Here is a 20,474-nt window from a genome sequence, read left to right as displayed (position 1 = left end):
ATCTTGATGCTGTCAGGAGGAATACTGTGTTTGGAGAACAGGCTGGAGCAAAAGAAGAGGCTCATTCCCATCCCACTTGCTCTGCAGAGACTACATAAGATCTTTAACTGCTGCGGCTGGTTTGGAGGCAGCACTAATCAGCTTGTCACTCTATAAATAACACAGTTCTGTAGGGGTTTTTAAATATCCTATTGCAAAGATCAGAGAAGCAGCAGTGTCCTCCCAGCTGTGCACACACTGCTGCGCCCTGGCTTTGGCAGCAGTGTAGCTTTGGAATTATTCATGCATCTTCCTGCCTTTTTGGGTTCTTTCAATCCAGTGTTCAATGGGCAGCTGGTCAGGATGCAGGACTCCTCAGTTCATAGCAGTTCGTAGGGTTTGGGGGTTACTGTGTTACTTTGTACTGCAGTAAATTAACTGCAGCAGTTAAGCTGTGTGGAAAACTTTTATCAAGACTGATGGATGCAACTTCTTCTGTTAATAAACACATCTTCAACTTCATTCAGTCTTCTTCTGGACATCCACCTTACTCTTCAATGTGGGCCAGCCCTGAAAAGCTGCTCTTTTTGGAAAAGACACTGTGAAGCAACAGTAGACTTTCATAGACCTTTTAATTTGGATTGTTTAGTAAATTTAAACTAACAGTGACCTGCAAGATTGACACAATACTGGAATCTCGACACTTAAGAAATAAGCATGGCCCCTGGTTCTTACAGTTTTTTATTTCTTTTTTCTTTTTTTCCCCTCCCCTTTTTTCCACTTCAGAGGTGCAAGTCAGATTTGAACTAGCTGCTGGACTTTACCTGCATCTCTCAAACGTCAGGGCCTCTGTGAGAACCTGGATATCAAGCCAGAATATCCAATATTCTGTTGTCTTGCTAAAAATTCTACCCCTTTGTAAGCAGAAGGCAGGGGGTACCCACTTACTTCATTTCATCTGCTTCCTGCTTCTCTTCAGGAACTTATTGGAATTGCAAAGATCTTACTTTTTTTTTTTTCCTTACTTCTACATCTTATTCAGTGTATTTAGACTTCAGTAACTATAGACCAACCAGACTGATTCACTTCTTTACCTCGTTTTGGAGAATCTTACTTGTTGCTTGCTTCCCTCCTGAAAGGAGGAGGGGGAAAAGAATAGGAGGATTCTGCAGTTATAGACAACCATTCTCTTTCTGTTTCTGTTCAAACAATTCATGCCATAGTAACAAACGGATCTCAGTGTTCCCATGTCTTGGCCAAAAGGATTTTTATGGCTGAGACTTGAGATACAGCTACTATTTAAAAAAAAAAGGTAAACAGTTTTGATTTGTCACTTGAGCTTCAGTGGTGATTTTTTTTCCCCTGGTTAATAACGAAATAATTTATAAAATAAACCAAATACAATTAAAAAAAAATGTTAGTGGGATAACAAGGAAAGGGACTTATCCTGTTAGAACAGATACAAATATATATATACACACATACGTATTTTTTACATAACTATTCTAATTTGTGCTGAAAACTTCATGTACTGATAAATAACTTCTACTCGGCTGCATGAAACTTTTTTGTTCATATTTCTTCGTTTGTGATTTATTTTTTTTTTTTTACATTTTTACATTTTTTTTTCCACGTCAGTCCATTCACACTTTGAGTCCATCTTTCTCATCCATAGCATTTCCCTGTTCATTTTATCCACTGCATCTTCTCTGCTCATCATTGGTAGAAGATTCTGGCAGCACGGCCTGCATGTGGCTCCCTCCTCTTGTGCTGGCATGTGATGGTGGCACCGTTGTGTTCTCTTCCTTTCCCTTTTTACTAACAGACGCAGACCAAACTGGAGCATGCCCGCATTAAGGAGCTTGAACAGAGCCTGCTCTTTGAAAAGACCAAAGCTGACAAACTCCAGAGGGAGTTAGAAGACACTAGGGTAATGGTTTTCACTATTTAAATAACAAGACTGATTTGTGTTGTGGAAGATTTCTGATGACACAGTCTGCTGGGTATAACACATGCTGAAATAGATCCTTGCTCCTGCCTTGATCAGTGCCTACTCTAGGTGTAGCTGGAACACTTTAAAAATTAGCCTTAATTTTGAACTTTGGTGTTGTGTGTGTGCATGCCTGTGTATGTATACTCATTTCTTCAGAAGAATTCAGGTAAGATGTCTTAAAACTGCAAAATTAATATTTGAATCCAAGGCAAAAGTAGCAAATGGGACTGTGAATTGACGTAAAGGAATGTTCAGTGGTTCATTTTTAGAAGCAGCAAAGTTTGTTAAATCCACAAAAAGTAAGATTAAGTGTGCCAATGCTTTTAACACAAACTTAGTATTTGGGGCTTTGTTTCTGAGCTCTTAGTACTTAGTTCTTAGTTCTTAGTTTCTGAGTTGTTCTTAGTAGAACAACTGTTGTTGTTCTACTTGCTTTGCTAAGTCATCATTTGCAGTGGCTTTTTAGTTCTTTTTTTCCACCCATGGCATAATTTTTCATGGATATCCCAGTAGCATTAGTAAGACTGTTGTCTGTCAAAATATTACTGGACATACCTTGTCCTAAGTCAGAAGTTCAGCAGATGTCAGTTCTTAAGGATAGAGATAGATATGTGTATATTCATGCTCACACATGCAGCTTTTCTTGAAGTTGAGGTGGGGATGAATAGTATAAAGCCAGGAATGTACTCTATAAGAAGTACTTTTAAAGAGCAGTTGCAGGTAAGTAATAACCTTTTTCAGGCTGTTGGGATTATAAGGAGGTTGAAACAGTAACTGCCTAATTTGAAATGATTTTGGTAGCTTTCTCTGCTTTTCCATACAACAGGCTGCTTCAGCAGTCAGTGAAAAGCTCAGATAATGTGAGGACACCTTTTCAGAGAGAATAGTAGAATGGAAATAGGAGTTTCAAAGGATTTGTATCCTAAATATTTGTTTGTAGTTTTTTCTGACAGTCTCATAGCTGGCTTGAGATTAATTTGGAAGCAATTATTTCAACAAATAAAGACCTCAGGCTTCTTTCTTTTTCAGTCTGCTTTAAAAAGGTTCTGAGAAACATTCTGTTAAACTTTGATAATCTACAGAAGCGTAGTTTGTAAGTTGTTGAGCAAGTTGTTATTTCTAGATAACACAAATAAAGTCCACCTTTTGGAAGAATATAATACGCATGTAATACAAAGACATGGACCTTCTTCCTTTTTTTAAAGCAATAGTTTATACATAAATGAAAAAACAGTTGGTCTTGTTTCACAGCCTTCCACATAAAGGCAGCATTTGCCTTTACTCTAAGGTTTCTTCAGAATTTCCATAGAAACAGAGGTTGACAATGAAACTCCAAGGTATTCTAACCCAAAATGTTGGTAGGAATACACTAATGATGTTAGTTTGCAACACTCGTTGGTTTCTTTTCACTGAGGCCTAAATATCTTTGTATTGAACATACCTTTTATAATTCTTTCTTCTTTTCTTAAAATGCTGTCAATCATAGGTGGCCACGGTATCAGAAAAATCTCGCATCATGGAACTAGAAAGAGATCTAGCATTGCGGGTGAAGGAAGTAGCTGAGCTTCGAGGGAGATTAGAGTCTAGTAAACACATTGATGATGTGGACACTTCTCTTTCACTGTTACAAGAAATAAGTTCTTTGCAAGAAAGAATGGCAGCAGTTAGCAAAGAACATGAGAATGAGATGAATTCACTGAAAGAGAAGTTTGGAATTAGTGAAGAAGCATTGCAGAAAGAGATCAAGTCACTTTCAGCTTCAAATGAGAGAATGGCAAAAGAAAATGAATCCTTGAAAACTAAGCTTGATCATGCCAACAAGGAGAATTCAGATGTAATAGAGCTGTGGAAATCAAAGCTGGAATCTGCAATTGCCTCCCATCAGCAAGCAATGGAAGAACTAAAAGCTTCTTTCAGCAAAGGTGTAGGGGCTCAGACAGCAGAATTTGCAGAGTTAAAGACTCAGATTGAGAAGATTAAATTAGACTATGAAAATGAAATGTCAAATTTAAAACTGAAGCAGGAAAATGAAAGATCTCTTCATTTAAAAGAGATTGAATCACTGAAAGCAAAACTGTTGGCAGTCACAGAGGAGAAAGAGCAAAACCTGGAAAGCCTGAAGACCAAACTGGAAAGTGTGGAAGATCAGCATCTAGTAGAAATGGAAGACACTTTAAACAAATTACAGGAAGCTGAAATAAAGGTAAAGGAGCTAGAGGTACTGCAAGTCAAGTACAATGAACAAACCAAAGTTATTGATAGTCTTACACCACAGATCAAAGCTGCTGAAGAAAAGCTTTTGGACCTTGCTGCACTTCAGAAAGCCAATTCTGAAGGTAAATTGGAAATCCAGAAACTTAGCAAGCAGCTTGAGGCAGCTGAGAAACAAATTCAGAATTTAGAGACTGAAAAGGTTGATGAAAGTAGCAAGGTTTGTATCAACATCCATCCTTTTATTTTTACTTTGCTTTTATTTTACATTTGTACTGTTCTAATCTGCTACAGCAAATACATCACAGAAAAAAATATCTGTATTGAATGTATATCTTAGTGCCACCTGAGGAGGTTTAGAGAAAATGTTAACCGGGTCACATCTCACAACAGGTTTCTAGAGCTCGATCTGCACCACTAAGCAAAGCAAAAACAATTCTGCACTTCCTTGCTGCAGGCTTCAGCATGCCTCTGCTGAAAGCTTTGTGTTATGGAAAAGTGAGTTTGTTGGCTTATTTGGGAGAAGAATCCAGACATCTTAAGTTTTTAACCTTTGATGATAGAGGTATTTAAATAGAGTGACTCGGAGCTCAGTGGGGAAATATTTCCTCTGTACCTTCACTACCTTGCCTCTCATCAAACAAGGTGATGCAAGAGTATATTAGAAACCAAAGAAAGCAAAAAAGATCTTAGTGGAACTTTTCTTTAAGATAAGGGTGTGCAGTGATGTTGTTAGGTGCTGGTTCACAGCATTTTTAAAGCACACACTGCAATGTGATAGATTTAACCAGGATTTTTCTTGGTTTTGGATGAAATGTCTCTTTAAAGCTGATAGCATGGCATTCAGTACTTGAAAGTTGTTCCACCACTGCAGCTAGGAATAAAAGTGCTAAGATATCATTTTATTTTAGGGGTTCCCCCACACCCCCAATCTATGCGTGACCTGACAAAGTAGAGCTCTAATTGTGGAACCTAACTGGAAACAGCTTTCCTAAACCCTTCACAGATGGTTCTAAGATACTAGATTTCTACCGACTTTTGACTGTATTTTTGAAGTCACAGTGAGTTTCTGCACTACACCCTGGGTGTGGTACAGAGCTTTTTGAAAAATTACATTTCCATCTGCATCTTGGTCTGCATAGCCAGTTGAAACAGAGATGCTAAACTTATCAGTGAAAAATTAAAACAATAAAAAACCAAAGCTACTAATTCAACTGATGCTGTAACTTTGTTTGGAAATTTTTAATATACTCAGAAGCATCTGCCATTAAGTAATGTTTTCACCATTAATTCCAAGAGAACTAAATTTTAATGATTTTAAACATATTCCAAGATGCAATTAGTACTGTGATGTATGTAGTCATCAGTGGAAATCAGCTTCACTCAGTTAACATATTTTTTTTTGTCAGTGTTTTTTTTTATTTTTCATCTTACTGTGATTTTAATATTATAGTTTTTTCTTTCAGATTCAACTTTTCATTTTCCTATTTTTTCATTCATATTTGTAATTTTATTTTACTCCATCTCATCATCTTTGTTAGGCTAGTAATCTGGCCAAAGAACTGCAGGGCAAAGAGCAAAAGCTTCTTGACCTTGAGAAAAACTTGAGTGCAGTAAATCAAGTAAAAGATTCTTTGGAAAAGGAACTTCAAGTTTTGGTGAGTAATATCCAAAAATTTTGACTTTATCCTTTGGATTTGGGTTTTCATGGTGAGAGTGTAATTGAAATCTGTGGATCAACTCTGAGCAAAGTCGAAGCTATTTTACTCCTGAAGAGAAGACAAAGGCTCATGACTAATGGGATCCGTCTCTGAATGAAAAGAGCATTTCACCTGAATTCTGTGTTATTAGGTGTTTTGTCTTAGTAGAACTCATCTGTTTATGGATTTTAGAGAAAATACTAAACCAAATCAAAAGCAGCATGTAGTTTCAATTTAGACTACTCATTAAAGAACACGTGGCCCTTTGTTATAACTGTCGTATGAATTAATGCTTGCTGTTCATGTCGTACAAATGGGTTTTGAAGACGTTTTTCATCTGATTTCTCATTTTCCATAGTTGGGTGGGATTTTCCTGAGAAGCTCCACCAGAGTTAGTAACAAAAAGACATGCTTTTAGGTTTTACTGGCCCTGTCATAAAATCTTTCCATGGCCACAGTAAACATTTGAAGTTGGTGGAAGAGTCTTGCTTTTTATCCTCCTCAATATCCTCCCTTTTCTTCACAGTCTAGCATCTCTTCCTGCTGGTAAAGCTGGAAAACACTGGTATGAGATTGATCACAGGGTTGCAGATGTCCTCTGTGCAGCCTTTGAGCAGCATGAATTGCTTCTTGCATTGAGACCAGAAGTCATGTCTCCTACACTGGACTCTGTGGCTGCAGTTCTGTTGCTATGCTCATTGATGGAGAAGTTATTTTCAGTGTTTAGGGACTTGCTTGCAACCAAGGCAAGGGAAAATCTTGCTTTATGTTGCTGAATATATCTGTGCTAAACTGTAATTCAAAAACTTCAGATCTATTTATGATAAGAGTGAAGACTATTCTATTTTGTACTTGAAAAATACTTAAGATAAATTTGGTGTTTGAATTACACTGCTATAACCAAACCTGAACTTAGGTTTTTATCCATTTTTCAGAAAGAAAAGTTTACTAGTGCAGCTGATGAAGCAGAAAACGTTCAACAAACTATGCAAGGTATGTCTGCTGCTAAACTAAACAAAGAACTACAAAGCTGCAAAAATAAAGGGTTTTTTTTACATGCACTTTCAAATTTACACGTGGTGATACAGCACTTCCAACAGCTATGGAAGGGGCAGGATTTCTTGCAGCCTCTCTTCTTAAGAGTCATGTACCTTGCAAGCAGGTGGAATTGTCTGCATCTAAGTAGTTACTAACTTTGTTTTCAAAATTTTACTTGCATAGAAACACTAAAAAAACTAAAGCAAAAAGAAGAGCAGTTTGCACTCATGTCTTCAGAACTGGAAGAGCTGAAGTCTAGTTTGACTGGTAAGGAAGTAATAAAATGGAATGTTTTGAAAAGTGCTTCAGCTTTGTGCTTTCCTATGCCCCTTGCTCAGCTCGCTACATCATCGTATGTAATGCTTTCACAACTGCATATGCCTTCAAAAGAAAGCCTTTTCTCTAGGCAGAAAACAGCTTTTGTGGCACTGTGTGTAGTGACCAGCAAGGTGATGATCATGTTAAGGAAATAGTGCAGTAAGGCAGGAGACTTCCTGGCCAAATGTATTCCAAATCAGTAGTTAAATTCTTGTTTGACACTGCAGTGATATCATGCTGTGGTGATGGTCAGATACCAGGCAAAGACTTGGGGACCAGACTGAAGCATTAAACACACGAGACAGTTAATTCACAGAAACCTTGTCGATAAGTAGTGTTTTCTCTGAGGACTGTACATGAGCCTGGTTGTCTGCTTCTTCCCATCGCACAGGAGGGAGGCTTGCTGTATCTTTCTAGTTGTGCATCTCAATTTTAAACCAATGTAGAAAGAAATTAAGAATGATTATGTGCCTGGTAAGCAAGCCTTTCAAGGCATTGTTGAGACTGTAGAAGTCATCTCAAGGACTGCTCTTGCCCTTGGTGGCAGTGCCTGCCCTGGGCTGAGTAATTTTTTCACTGTAGCTTCATGTTGCTTGCATTGTTTGTCTTCCGCTGCTCTACTAAATAGCTGGTGAGTTGACTGGCCTGTACGATGTGCATACCTCTCTTGTTATACTGCTTGATTACCTTCTGATATGGGTAGAACTTATATCAGCTTCTCGTGACCTGAAGCTGAGTGAATCGCTTCTGAAAGAAAGATTTCTTGACTGTTTTTACTATTTCTGAAGAGTTCTTAACCTTTTGCTACAGTTAACAGTTCAAACAATCATAAGTTTTAATTTTAAAGGGGTAATTTGCAAGGTCTGTAGCACCAATATTGCTCCATTTATAGTTCTTCACTAGGTAGTCTGTGCATACCCTTTCTCTTAAATTTACTAGACTGCTAACCTTTGTCTTGCTCAGTGATGGAGAAGAAATTGAAGGAGCGAGAAGAGAGAGAACAGCAACTGATGGAAGCTAAAGCCAAGCTTGAAAATGATATTGCAGAGATCATGAAGTCTTCAGGAGACAGCTCTGCCCAGCTTACGAAAATGAATGATGAGCTCCGGTTAAAAGAAAGGTATTCCATCATTGTCAGAACATTTTCACGTTAATTCATGCACTCAGCTTCTCATTTTAGCTTTTTGTAAATACCTGAACAAGATGCTCCTGAGTGTCACATTGATATGACAAGTGAACTTATTCTATCAAATGAAATTAATCAAAACAAGTGTCCCCAGAGTGATTAGAAGAGCATCTAACATTTGTAATTCTAAAATTCTTATGTAACATGCTTCTCATTGTCCAGAGTAAATGAACATTTTAATAACTTAGACTGTTTTGTGATTGTGATTCTTAATTATTTGATTACCTAATAAGCTTGGTTTATTTGGATATATATAAGACTTTGGTCATATTTTTGACTAGCAAGAGAAAATGTGTTTTTTTTCAAATAAAAATATTATGTAGAATAGTTGCTCTTTACCTTTACAAAACCCCAAACTGGCAGCTGTGTTGCTCTGCACACGAGCAAGTGCTTGGTCTCACTTGTGTATATTTAATTTAGCAGAACATTAGCTATGTTGAATAATTAAATTTCTTTCTAAATGCTTGGACAGAATATAGAACTGCAGCATAATTTAGTCTCTTTCATCTGTGTGCTTGTGTCGTGCTGTCAGCAAAAAGTGATGTTCTTTTATTTGGTCTTTTAGGCAGTTGGAGCAAATACAACTTGAGCTTACAAAAGCAAATGAAAAGGCTGTTCAGCTTCAGAAAAATGTGGAGCAGACAACACAGAAAGCTGAGCAGAGTCAGCAAGAAACTCTCAAGATTCATCAAGCAGAACTGAAAAATATGCAGGATCAACTAACAGACATGGTAAGAAGAGCTCTAAAAAGCACTAGCTAATTATGGTGCACAACATTGTACTGCTGCTTCTTTAACCGTGTTCCAATTGTTTTATCTTCTCTCAGAAAAAGCAGATCGAGACTAGTCAAAATCAATATCAGGATCTTCAGGCAAAGTACGAGAAAGAAACTTCTGAGATGATTGCTAAACATGATGCAGATATCAAAGGGTTTAAGCAGAACCTGCTGGATGCAGAAGAGGCACTGAAAATTGCGCAAAAGAAAAATGATGAGTTAGAAACACAGGCTGAGGAGCTGAAAAAGCAAGCAGAACAGGCCAAAGTATGTATACTTTGTTACTCTGCCAGGAACTGCAGTTTAAATCTGTTTCAGTGGATCGCTGGTTTTTGCCTGGTTTCATTATTTCTTAGCAGGATTTTTGCTGTGTTTCTTTTTGAACTTTTCCAGGGTAGATTAATATTGCTTAGGGAGAGAAGCACACACAACTAACTGGTTGTCTTCTCTAGATTACACAGGAATCCATGAGATATGGTTCTCTGATGTTAACATTTTATGTTCATAGATATCTGGCTTAGCACAATCAGTTGGAGCCAAATGTTATCATCTGTTTTTTAAATGAATTAATTTTAAATAACATATGTTGTGAACTATTTCATTTAGCAGTGTTACACATCTGAAATTTTGTTCTGTAATATGATCCCATATTATCTGCAACTACTTAGTAAGTAGTAATTTTAGTAATTTTAGTAATTTTCTTTTTTTTTCTCCTGTTTCTTTGACATTGCTGCTTGCTTTCATCCCTCATTAGTTATTTGCTATAATCTTTGTTTTATGCTTTAGCAAAGTATTTGGCGTATAAACTGGCACACAGGATAACTTTAAATACAGCACTGATGTGTTCTGAATTAACTGAGTTATGACAGTCTGTTGTGGACAGAATCATGAAGAGAATTAGCTATAGAAGGTGCATTTGAGAATTAGTAACTAATATAACTCCCTGCATTTTAATTCACTTAGATTCTCATGAAATCATTCTGTGCCTCTTTTCTGAGTAATTTACATTTAGAAAATTTGTTGAGAGTAGTTTTTAAGTCTTGCATGGAGGTACCTTCAAACAATCTTTTATTTAACCTCTGAAAAGTTTTCCTGCAGATGGTGGGTATTTTGTAATTAAATATCAGGGTGGCTGTTGACAGTTAATTTCACAGGGACTGTGTGTCAGTGTATACACTTTTTAAAAACTTGAATTACAATAGCTCTGTTTGCCCTTAAACCATATTTCTCATTTGTCTGCTTGACTTCATTTTTTTTTTCCCCCCTTCTCCCTGACTTTATTTCTTTAGTCCTTAAGCTCTGTGTTAGCATCAGCCAGAAAAGAGATTGAACTAATGTCAGACAAGATGAGGGGTTTGATATCAGAAAAAGAGACTCTGGCACAGGAGGGGAGTACTTTAAAATTAGAGAGAGACTCCTTGTTATCAAAACTTGCAGAATTGGAATCAAAGATTTCATTAATGCAACAAGACCAAGAAGAACTTTGGACAATAAATGAAGAACTTAATTCAGAAAATAAAAAAATCCTAAAGCAGAAGGAAGAAGCTGAGGCCAAAAGCCAGCAGGAAAGCACAGAAAAAATGGCACTAATTTCTGAGAAAAGCAAATTACTCTCTGAAATAGAGGCAACACAGGCAGAGCTTCTGAAGATAACTCAAGAAAATGGTGCTCTCCGGTCTTCAGAGTCAGCCTTGCTCCAACAGTTGAAAGAACTTCAGGGCAACAAAACTGCTATGGATGTGATATGTCAGAAACATATCAAAGAACGGGAAGAACTGCAGCATTATCAGAAGAAACTTTTGGAAGAGAAAGATGCAATTGTTAAATACAAAGATGATGTTATTCAGAAGCTGGAAAGTTCTTGTGAGGCCCTGACCAGAGATCAAAGAGAGCTACTGCAAAAAGTGTCAACTCTGACTGCAGAGAGAAATTCAGCCCTAGGTAAACACTCAGACCTTGAAAATACACATATAGCCTTAAAAAATGAAATGGACAGTCTGCTGCAGTCACATCGGAGTCTGCAGGCTGAGAAGGAACTTGCTGAGAAAGTCTTTACTGAGAAAATAAACAAACTGAACGTAGAAAAGGAATCTGTTCTTCGTAAGTCGTTGCAATTTAAAAAGCACAATGAAGTTCTTCTTCAAGAGAAGAATGAATTGGAGAACAAATACGCAGAGCTTCTCGATGAAAACAAGTCTTCTGCAAATGCAATTTCTTATATGAAGAGAGAACATGAACTGGAGGTCTCAGCCAAGAGAGCTCTGGCCCAGGAGAATACCATGCTCCAAGATTCCATTGAAGCCCTCAAGGAAGAACTAAGTAAGAAGACTCAAGAAAATCAAGAGCTAATAGCCTGTAAGCGTGACCTTTCAGATCTTCTGAAAGAGGCCCAGGATGCTAAAAGAACATTAGAAAATGAACTGGCTGCTGTGTCAGATGCCAAGCAGGTCCTGTCATCTTCATTCACAACCTGTTCCTCTGATAGGGAAATGCTGACCAGAGAGAGGACTGAATTGCAAGATAAGTGTCAGAAATTAAATGCAGAGGTTGAGATTATGAAAGAAAACTTAACCATAGAAAAGGAAGCTAGAAAACTGGACAAGGAATCATTTTTGTTGGAACGTATGGAACTTCAAAGCAACATCAGCTTCTTGGAGAAGGAGATAGAAGAACTGAGAGAGAAAAATAAAGACTCGCTGACTGAGAAAGAACTTTTAGTTCAGGAGAAAGAAAAATCTGAAACTAAACTGGCAGAAGTAATTAAAGAAAATGAAACCCTCTGTGCAGAGACAGAGCAGCTTGCTTCCAGTATCGAACGACTGAAGAGTGACTTTGCTTCCTTGTCTAAATCCAAAGCAGAGCTCCAGGACTTGCACAGCTGTGTCTGTGAAAGGCTGGATGATCTTCAAAACAGTCATGAGGTGATGGAGAAGGAGAGAATAAAGTTACTTCAGGAAAATGACAGCCTGCTTGCTGAACAGAGGAGTCTGGTCATCGTTAAGGAAGAGACACTAAAAGAGAAGGAGAAATTCTCCAAAGATTATTATAAACTGCACGAGGTAGTAGCACTTTTAGAACAAACTAATAGTGACCTTTCAGGCAAATTGCTGGTGTCTCAGGGCAAAAATGAGGTGCTGCAGGAGGAGATGAACAATCTGGCCTTGAAACTAAAAGAAATTGAGACTCTCCAGGCCCAAACAGTAGCAGAAAAAATAGAGGTATTGAAACACAGAGTTAAACCATCAAGTATGATTGTACTAATACTGAGCACTAACCCCATGGCTTCCTCTCTGCACTTCATTGCACAATCAGCACTTCATCTCAGTATAAACAGGCTGGAATTATGGTCTCTCTCAATATGTTACTTTGGGTTGGTTTTTTTTCAAGTTGTAACTGTGAGTCTGAAAGACACTTTAATATTTTTAAAAAATAGTTCTAAATACAAAAGCCTATGCTGTTGCTGAATGTTGCAAGAAAACAACGTAAACTGTGAATAAAAGGAAGTTTTGTTTCCTGAATCTGGTAGGAGAAATTGAGCAGCTGGTTTTGTTGAAGTTCTCTGCAGCTTGAAAGCTAGGGTAGTAATAGATGTGGAGTAGGTCTTTGTGCAGTTTTATGTTAAATTACAACAAACTACAAATTTGAGTTACTAAAAAAACCCAACAAAACAATGTATTGCTCCTCTAAGTGCAATTGGATAAAAAGCAGTAGAAGAGAACCATTGAAATTCATATTATTGAACTTCCAGTCTGTTAAAGACATTGGCATCTCTGGTGTTCTTTTTATTCACAGAAGTGTTTTGTATTCACCACCAACAAATTCTGTAAAGTATTTTGAATTTCAGTTTTTGGGGCTTGAAGCCCACAAAAACACTTTGAATACCAATTGGAATCAAGGTATCCTATAGGAAGGTATTATGCCTACCTAGGTATTTTAATATCCTTGTGAAATATTTCTTTTTATGAGGGCATAATGAGCAACACTGAAATAATGTGATAATTGGCTTTATCTCCTATTTAATTTTTAATTCTTTTTCAAATTTTTAACAGCTTTTTATAATTCCACATTTTCTGAAAATAGAGAAGCCTGTTGGAAGTGAATATCTGTTGAACTACTACTGTCTAGAGTGGTTAGAAGTCTTAGAACAATCACAGAGATGGTAATTAAAAACCCAGGAATTAAAAAAGAAGAAATGGGCTTCCCCAGTGATGACACAAGCATGGGGTTCCGATCTATTTCTGCATGGAATTGAATCTTCTCATGTCCATTTATTTTTATACTTTATGCAGCTTCCAAATGCAAATAAATTCTCCAGTTGAAGTCCTTATTTGATTGGAAAGCAGCTGGCAGACTGCGGAGCTGTGCATAAAGTATTGTGGTTTATCTTTTGCTTTCAGAGATCCCTTTGGTAATACTTTTGTTTTTTCCTCCTCACTGCCCTTTTATACACAGGCTGCCAAAATGGCAGAAGATGTGTTCCAGACTGTGGAGAAGGTGACCAAAGAGAAGGATGCCATTCACAAAGAAAAGATTGAAACTTTGGCCTCTTTGGAGAACTCTAGACAGACAAACGAGAAGCTACAGAATGAAGTAATCACAATTAAATGCTTTTATATGAAAAGCTTTGCCTAGTTAGTAAGGAACAACCATTGAATTACTGGGAATTAGCTGAGGCAGGAGTGGATTCTGTCATTCTCCCACCACAATACTCAGTCTTGGCTGGCTTGTGAAGACTTACTAGATGCATGCATATTGATGGAAAATCTGCGTGCTTTGTGTAGCCATGTGACCCATGTGCTTTTGTATTTTGCTTGTGGTTTCAAACACTTTACAGCATATAAGGTCATGTCCCTTAAATCTTGGTGCAGCAACAAAAAAAAATATGTAATAGGAGTTTTAGATGCTACAGCAGCTTTTGCAGATCACAGAATCAGGAGACATGGGTTTGACTTGAGGATTAATCAGTCTTGCTGTACAGCTTTGGCTGAGTTGCTTAGATGTGACCACTCCGTCCCCTGGTTGTAAGTATGGGGTGCAACTTCACACTGAGGAAGTGTTGCAGAGCTCTGGGTAACAGTGCTCCTAACTCACTGCTGAGTTATGTACTTACACAAATACATGAGCACAGTGGTCCCAAAGAACTTCAGAGTCCAGCGTGTTCCTCTGGGGACCTGTTCTTCAGTCTGTGTTCTCCCACTACGTTGTGGTACTTTAGGGTTTGAAGGAGGGAAAAATGTCCTTACCAGTTTTTTTTCACACTTTCGCCCATGTATCTCATCTAACATCAAACTGGCATTTTTTCTGCAGATCTTGAGCAGCCTGTTGCCTCTTTGGTGGCTCTTTCATCCTTTGCAGCTCTTGTAATAATGGTAGTGAACAGCTGGGCTATCGTAAACGCCACAGCTTGTGCTGAAACGGGAATGATTTCCAACAAGATCTGATGACTTGAGAATTAAAAGCGGTGACGTTCATAATGGCAGGGGTTCACTTTCTGGATTTAAAAAAAAAAATCCACAGGGTCCTGTAATGCCACGAGAAGGGCTGCAGATTATCTGTTATGTAATATAATGTGTCACTGAACACGAACAAATAAGGTTCACAAGCTGGTGGTGTTTACGTGGTAGATGCAGGCTCAGTAAGTAGATATCCAACAATTTGTCCCATGCAACGAGATCTCTGAAAGGAATTCATTTCCTATTGGTGCAAGCACAACATTCAGCCTACTGTTTCTCAGAAATTAAGGTATGGTAAAGCAGAACTTCTTAGAGGAGCAACTATCAAGGAAACAGCTAATTTTAGCAACAACCATTGGATTAAAAAAAACCAAAACCAACCCACAACATGCTTGGATTTGTATGGCATTTAAAATGGAGATGCTTTGGAGCTTTACCTTTTATATCGGGGTGTATTCATCTGAATACTGTAAACTGCTCTTCAATGGAGTTTTAATTCTTTGTGCTGCTCGACTTGAATGCAGAAAGTCTCGTAACTTTTTTTGTTAGACAAATGCTTCTCAGTATAAACAGACTGTGTTAATTTGAGGACTAAAGATGAAAAAGTGGAACAGCTCAGCTCAGGCCTGCATTTTGCTGAGTCTCTTTTCTGAGTGCTACACTTAAGAACTGTATAGTTTCATTAGTGTAATGAGGTTTGGTTTTTTTTTTCCTCTTTAAGTTGGACATGCTTAAACAAAACAACCTGAAAAATGAAGAGGAACTTAATAAATCAAAAGAGCTTCTAAATCTGGAGAACAAGAAAGTGGAAGAACTTAAGAAAGAATTGTAAGTATTTCAGTGTTAAATCTGTCACACCATTCCTTTGTAGTTACATTTCCTTTTAATTATTTTGAAAAATTGTCTTTCAGTATCTCTCTGGTATCCTCACTTATAAAGCAGATATTAGATCAAAATTAAATACCAGTTTGACAGGCATAGAACTTGAAATCAGAATGTGGCTCCTGGGTTGCTGAAGGGCATTGAAACAAGTCCTTCACTTCAAGCATTGTTTGAAATGTTTGTTGCAGGAAGTACAGAGTTCTGCCACCTGAGGGCACTAGATTATTTTAAAAGCTTTATTATGAAGAAAATCTGTTTGGATTTAATTACAGGTACATTTGGAGCGTTAAGTAGTTTTATGTGGCTTTTTTATAGAAAATCTGGTTCTGCTTTTATTTTTCATTGATGACTTTATCCAGTTTATTCCCATTGCCCCACTATGCACTGATGTTCTAACTGGTACAATATAAATGCCATAATGTAAAATTAGAGTTAATTGCTCATTATTTGAAATGCTTCATTTGAGGAAGTACCTCTTATGTACTACAAAGTGTCTGAGATGAAGCCTGGTTATTGCTACCTTGCAGGGGCTGCGTGTCCCCCAGATTTCAGAGATGTAATGCACTAAATCACGTCTCTGTTGATCAGAGATCAACAATCACCTGCACTCCCAGAAGAATTTCTAGACCCATGTAGTGAGAGCTGGACTAATAGCTAAGAGCAGCTTTGACTAATTATTATTATTATTGTTAGTTCCATGAGTCATTTTGTGACAGTTCTTAACCACTGAGGTAAAGACAGGGCACAAAGGAAATCAGCACACAGAATTAATACTCGGATTCCATGTGACTGACAGTTTTTACTGCTTGCTTTTGAAAACCTGCATGGTTGTGTAGACAGCAGCCTCCTTTGAGAAAGGCAGGATTTCATTCCATGAGCAATTCCTACCTGCTTCAGTGCTCATGGGAAATGCCAAAGCAAGATAATTATTTCCAGACTAGTTGTTCTAATGGTGGAACAGCAAGGGGTTAGCAGACTGTGGTATCATGGAAAGACAAAATATATTAGACTGTAATTTGTCAAGCAGAAGTTATTTATAGAAGGTGCTTCCTTTAAAATCTTCAGCACTGACAGGTGTTCTCATGATCCTGATCGTTCTGTGGGGTTTTTTAATTATTTTTTTCTTAAGGTTAATCTTAGTCATAAACTATTGCTGAATGTGGTCTCTGATCATCAGTGGTAAGAGACATTGTGGATAAGTGGAAGCTTGTCTAGTTTTTTAATTGATCTTTGTTGTCATAATTATTTTGTGAGTTGTCTTCTTTTAATTAGAGTAAGGAATTAGCTTGATAATAAGCATTTCTCAATCAGCAGTAATGTGGGCAGAGAGATCACCTCTGAGAGGTCCGTGGATGAAGGTGGTCCCTTGCCTTTGCGAAGCAGAGGGGAAATGTTGCCCACAGGAGCTGTGACTGTAGCTGGGACATGCTGCTGCCCCTTGAGCCGCGTCTTTTGGAGGCGGAGGGATGTTCAAGTGACATTGGTGTCCTTTGTAAAAGAGCCTTCCCTGGAAAACTGGGGTGAAGAAAAGCAGAAACACCGGCTGGATGTCGTGTATTCATTTATTACCACATACTGTCAAGTGCACTTGCAGCTATCGGTTTAAAGTTCCTTGGCACCAAGCACAAGGGAGCATTTCACACAAACTGACCCCAGTATTTTGGGTGACTTTTTTTTACAATGCCCTGAATCTGCAATTTAATGCCAAAAGCAAAACCAGAACTGGTCAGTGCTGCAGTTCAGCAAACAATCACGGTTAAAAATAGGTACGTTCCTGCATCAGCAGGTAGATTCATACCAAGATAATGGGAATCGATGTTCAGTGATGTGAGCTCGCCTGCTCAGTCCAGTCCTGGTGGATTGGAAAAGGGTCAAGGTGAGACCAGAGACAAGAAATGGTTGGAAAATCTTACTCATATCACACGCTGATCTCAAAGTAAATCAGGCTTCCTTTTGTTTAAATGTGCCCAATAATAGGCCACAGAGTCCTTGTCTTTTGAAGTGTTTGAATAAGTTTCTGACTTAGGGGTTCTTCTGCCTCCCACAGTCATAGAAGTATTTTTAATATTCCAGTCAGGGTTGAACTCTGTAATACTGGCACATAGGAGTTGTGAGACTCCTTTTTATGAAAACAAAACACAGTCATAAAAATTACTGTTTAATGAAATGAGGCGTATCTTTTTTATTTTTTGAAAGATGTCAAATCTTATAAAACCCTGTGTTAGTCACTTGTGTTACAGGCAGGCATGCAAAGGATTTAAAAAAAAAATTGTTGAAAATAAACTTACTTTAAGAAAACCACACATATTGGTAGCAGCACAGGCTGATGAAACCTGTAAATCCATTTTTTCCTCAGCTTTTGTTTTGTCTCATTTTCAGTTTTGTATCTGTTAAAATAATGGGATAATTAGATACTTTCTTGTTTTGCCTCCTGTGATCTTGTACATTCCTCTGTTTGGATGTCAGATCTTGTAGGGAGTATTTAAATAAGTAGAACTGTAAGGTTACTTTTCCCCTTTCTTTTCCCCTTTCTTTTCCCCTTTTTTTTTTTCTTCTTATGTTTTACCTCAGGCTACAAAGTTCACCTCTGAGAAAGTCCAGGCTATAAGCCTTGCCAGTGCTCTTGTCAAACCCTCCCCTGTATCTCTGAGGGTTGGCAGCATGCAGAACCAGCAGTCTGAACTCACCTTCCATTTCTTTGAGTATCTGAGACATTTAAAGGAAAGGAGTTTTGTGCTGCTGCTGCTTTTCAGGGTTAAACCTGTCCCTGTGCATCTGAGGTGTAGATTGTCACCTTTATTATAGATCCCGTTGGACACGTGACCTGGATGTATTTTTCCAAGCTGTGAAGCTGAATCTCTCCCACAGTTTTTTCTTGCCTCTCTCGTTCCTATGGTAACGATGCACTTTCTGTCCTCGCAGCGAAGCGCTGAAGCTGGCAGCAGCTCAGAAGTCCCAGCAGCTTGCAGCTTTGCAAGAGGAGAACGTGAAACTTGCCGAGGAGCTGGGCAGGAGCAGGGACGAAGTCACAAGTCATCAGAAGGTAGAGTGGCTGGAACGGTTCCTGACCTGTGGGGAAGGTGCTGCGCGTGCTGTTTCCGCTGATGCCGGGTGACGTTGCACTGCATGTTTGTGCTTGAGAGATGAGTTGTTCTGAGAAGGTTTTGAAATAAATTTGGAAGCCACCTGCCTGGGGAGGTTACAGCTGCAGGCTGGCAGGAGGTTATGTAACCCGTGAAGGATACTTAGGAGGCTGGGGAATAAGCAGAAATTAAATGTGCTTTAGCCAAACGTATTAACAGACACTTGCTATTTCTGTCAGGAGTAATTTTGTTATACAACTGGGGAAATCTCCATCTCCTCAGTTCTAAGGAAAATCTAGCTATTTAATTCTCCTCCTTATTCCTGCTCTCCCTTCCCACAAAAAAAAAAGTGGTATTTAGGATGGTTTTAGAGATATTTAGCATGTTTTTCAGAATACTATTTAATACTACTTCACTGGACTCTGCCTCTACAAAGTGCTTACACGTGTATACTTCAACTTCCTATGGTGCATGCACAGGAACAGCACTGCAGCCAGGTAGTGGGCACAGGAGGACTAGAACTGATGTAAGATGGTTTGTTGATGGTAGTTTCTAGGAGGAAAAAAGACTCTCTTCTTTCTTTTTTTTTCTATTGCATTACAGTATGTTGTTGGAACCTTAAAAGAATGGGCTTAGTTATACAGCTTATAACACTGGTACTTGTCAAAAAAGAAATTAGATTTCCAGCCATTAGATATGGTGGGTTTATTCCTTGTGGAGCAGTTCTGATAACAGCTGATAACATGACGGCATCTTTGGAAGATCAAGTACAAAAGCAAAAAGGTTAAAAGACGTGAGTTTATATCTTGCCCTTCTGAGATGGCACTTGTGCAGAAGAGGGGTACGCCTGTTCCCAGTGACAGTGGAACACAGCTCTCCTGTCCTACAACAAAGCCTGATATTTTTAAACCAAGAGGCTGACTTTTCCCTAAGAGTCTTGTTTTCAAAGACTAAGGATGGGTGACTACAGATCTGGCCAGTTTCTAAACCCTTTTGGCTGCTGACAGGAGTAATGCACGAGCTGCTTCATCCTAAAGAGCCTTTGGAGATGATTAACAAGAGCCCCAGACGTGTGGGCTCAAGCACTGACTCATGCTGCATCTGAGTAGTGGTGTGGTAAGAGAGCGCCGTCATCCCCAGCAGCCAGTGGGAGCTCAGCTCCCCACTCCCACATGTTTTCTTAAATTATTTCAGGATTTTTGAGGCAATTTGTTATTTTCAGAAAAAGTTGTAACTTGAAAAGGATTCATCAGCGTTGGTCAAATCTTTCTGCCTGTTGTATGTAGTCAGAGTAAGTCCCTGAGGGAAGGGACCCTTCAGCCCGCAGGCAGAGGCTGGCAGCGGTCACCGCAGTCTCAGGCTGTGTGGCCTCTGTTGTTTCCAGACAACCTTGTGAAGGAGTCCAGCTCTCTGCGTCCTGCTGTCTGCATCCAGCCCATGGATCTGTCAGCAGGGATCCTTCTCTCATGGCCACGATAGAGATCTCTGTCAGTGAAGCTCAGGTGTTAGCCCATCATCTTGCAAACTGGAATATTCTCAGTTCACTTGCACCGTGGCCTTTTCTGGCTCCAAGATCAAAGATCTGGAAGATCTTCTAGAGCTTGGAGAAACAATCTGTGTGCCTTCTTCAGCCATTTGTGTTGCATTATGTCCTCTTCTGCGAGGAGGACGTCATCTGAATCGTGGAGACATGGGAATGCCATCTGTTGCATTTTCTAGGTGCGTATTTGGGTTATGGTGTCTTTAGGTCCAGTGAACTGCACAGCCTCATAAAAGACTGGAAGAGGCATTTGGTGTTCCAGGCAGCTCTGTTGTGGCAAAAGGAACAAAAGCAAAATGGTGTCATTTAAAAATGC

The 20,474-nt window shown here is 38.7% G+C and overlaps 1 protein-coding gene across 1 annotated transcript in view; it reads left to right on the top strand.

Annotated features, from left to right (window-relative positions):
- The window catches only part of CLIP1 (CAP-Gly domain containing linker protein 1), a gene marked incomplete at both ends in the record, with an annotated part of 34,738 nt that overhangs the window by 11,099 nt on the left and 3,165 nt on the right, over positions 1 to 20,474 (top strand). The window contains 12 exons of the mRNA XM_029086010.1: positions 1,805 to 1,909; positions 3,459 to 4,403; positions 5,725 to 5,841; positions 6,819 to 6,876; positions 7,105 to 7,188; positions 8,203 to 8,359; positions 8,991 to 9,156; positions 9,252 to 9,467; positions 10,490 to 12,418; positions 13,653 to 13,790; positions 15,375 to 15,481; positions 18,458 to 18,578. Of these exons, the coding sequence (XP_028941843.1) occupies positions 1,805 to 1,909; positions 3,459 to 4,403; positions 5,725 to 5,841; positions 6,819 to 6,876; positions 7,105 to 7,188; positions 8,203 to 8,359; positions 8,991 to 9,156; positions 9,252 to 9,467; positions 10,490 to 12,418; positions 13,653 to 13,790; positions 15,375 to 15,481; positions 18,458 to 18,578 (4,143 nt within the window). The remainder of the gene's footprint in view (positions 1 to 1,804; positions 1,910 to 3,458; positions 4,404 to 5,724; positions 5,842 to 6,818; positions 6,877 to 7,104; positions 7,189 to 8,202; positions 8,360 to 8,990; positions 9,157 to 9,251; positions 9,468 to 10,489; positions 12,419 to 13,652; positions 13,791 to 15,374; positions 15,482 to 18,457; positions 18,579 to 20,474) is intronic.

This window comes from Antrostomus carolinensis, unplaced genomic scaffold (genome assembly GCF_000700745.2).
Source record: "Antrostomus carolinensis isolate BGI_N321 unplaced genomic scaffold, ASM70074v2 scaffold18767, whole genome shotgun sequence".
In the NCBI taxonomy this organism is placed as follows: Eukaryota; Metazoa; Chordata; class Aves; order Caprimulgiformes; family Caprimulgidae; genus Antrostomus; species Antrostomus carolinensis.
Note: the sequence above shows the minus strand (reverse complement) of the source record. Positions and strands in the feature narration are given on the sequence as shown.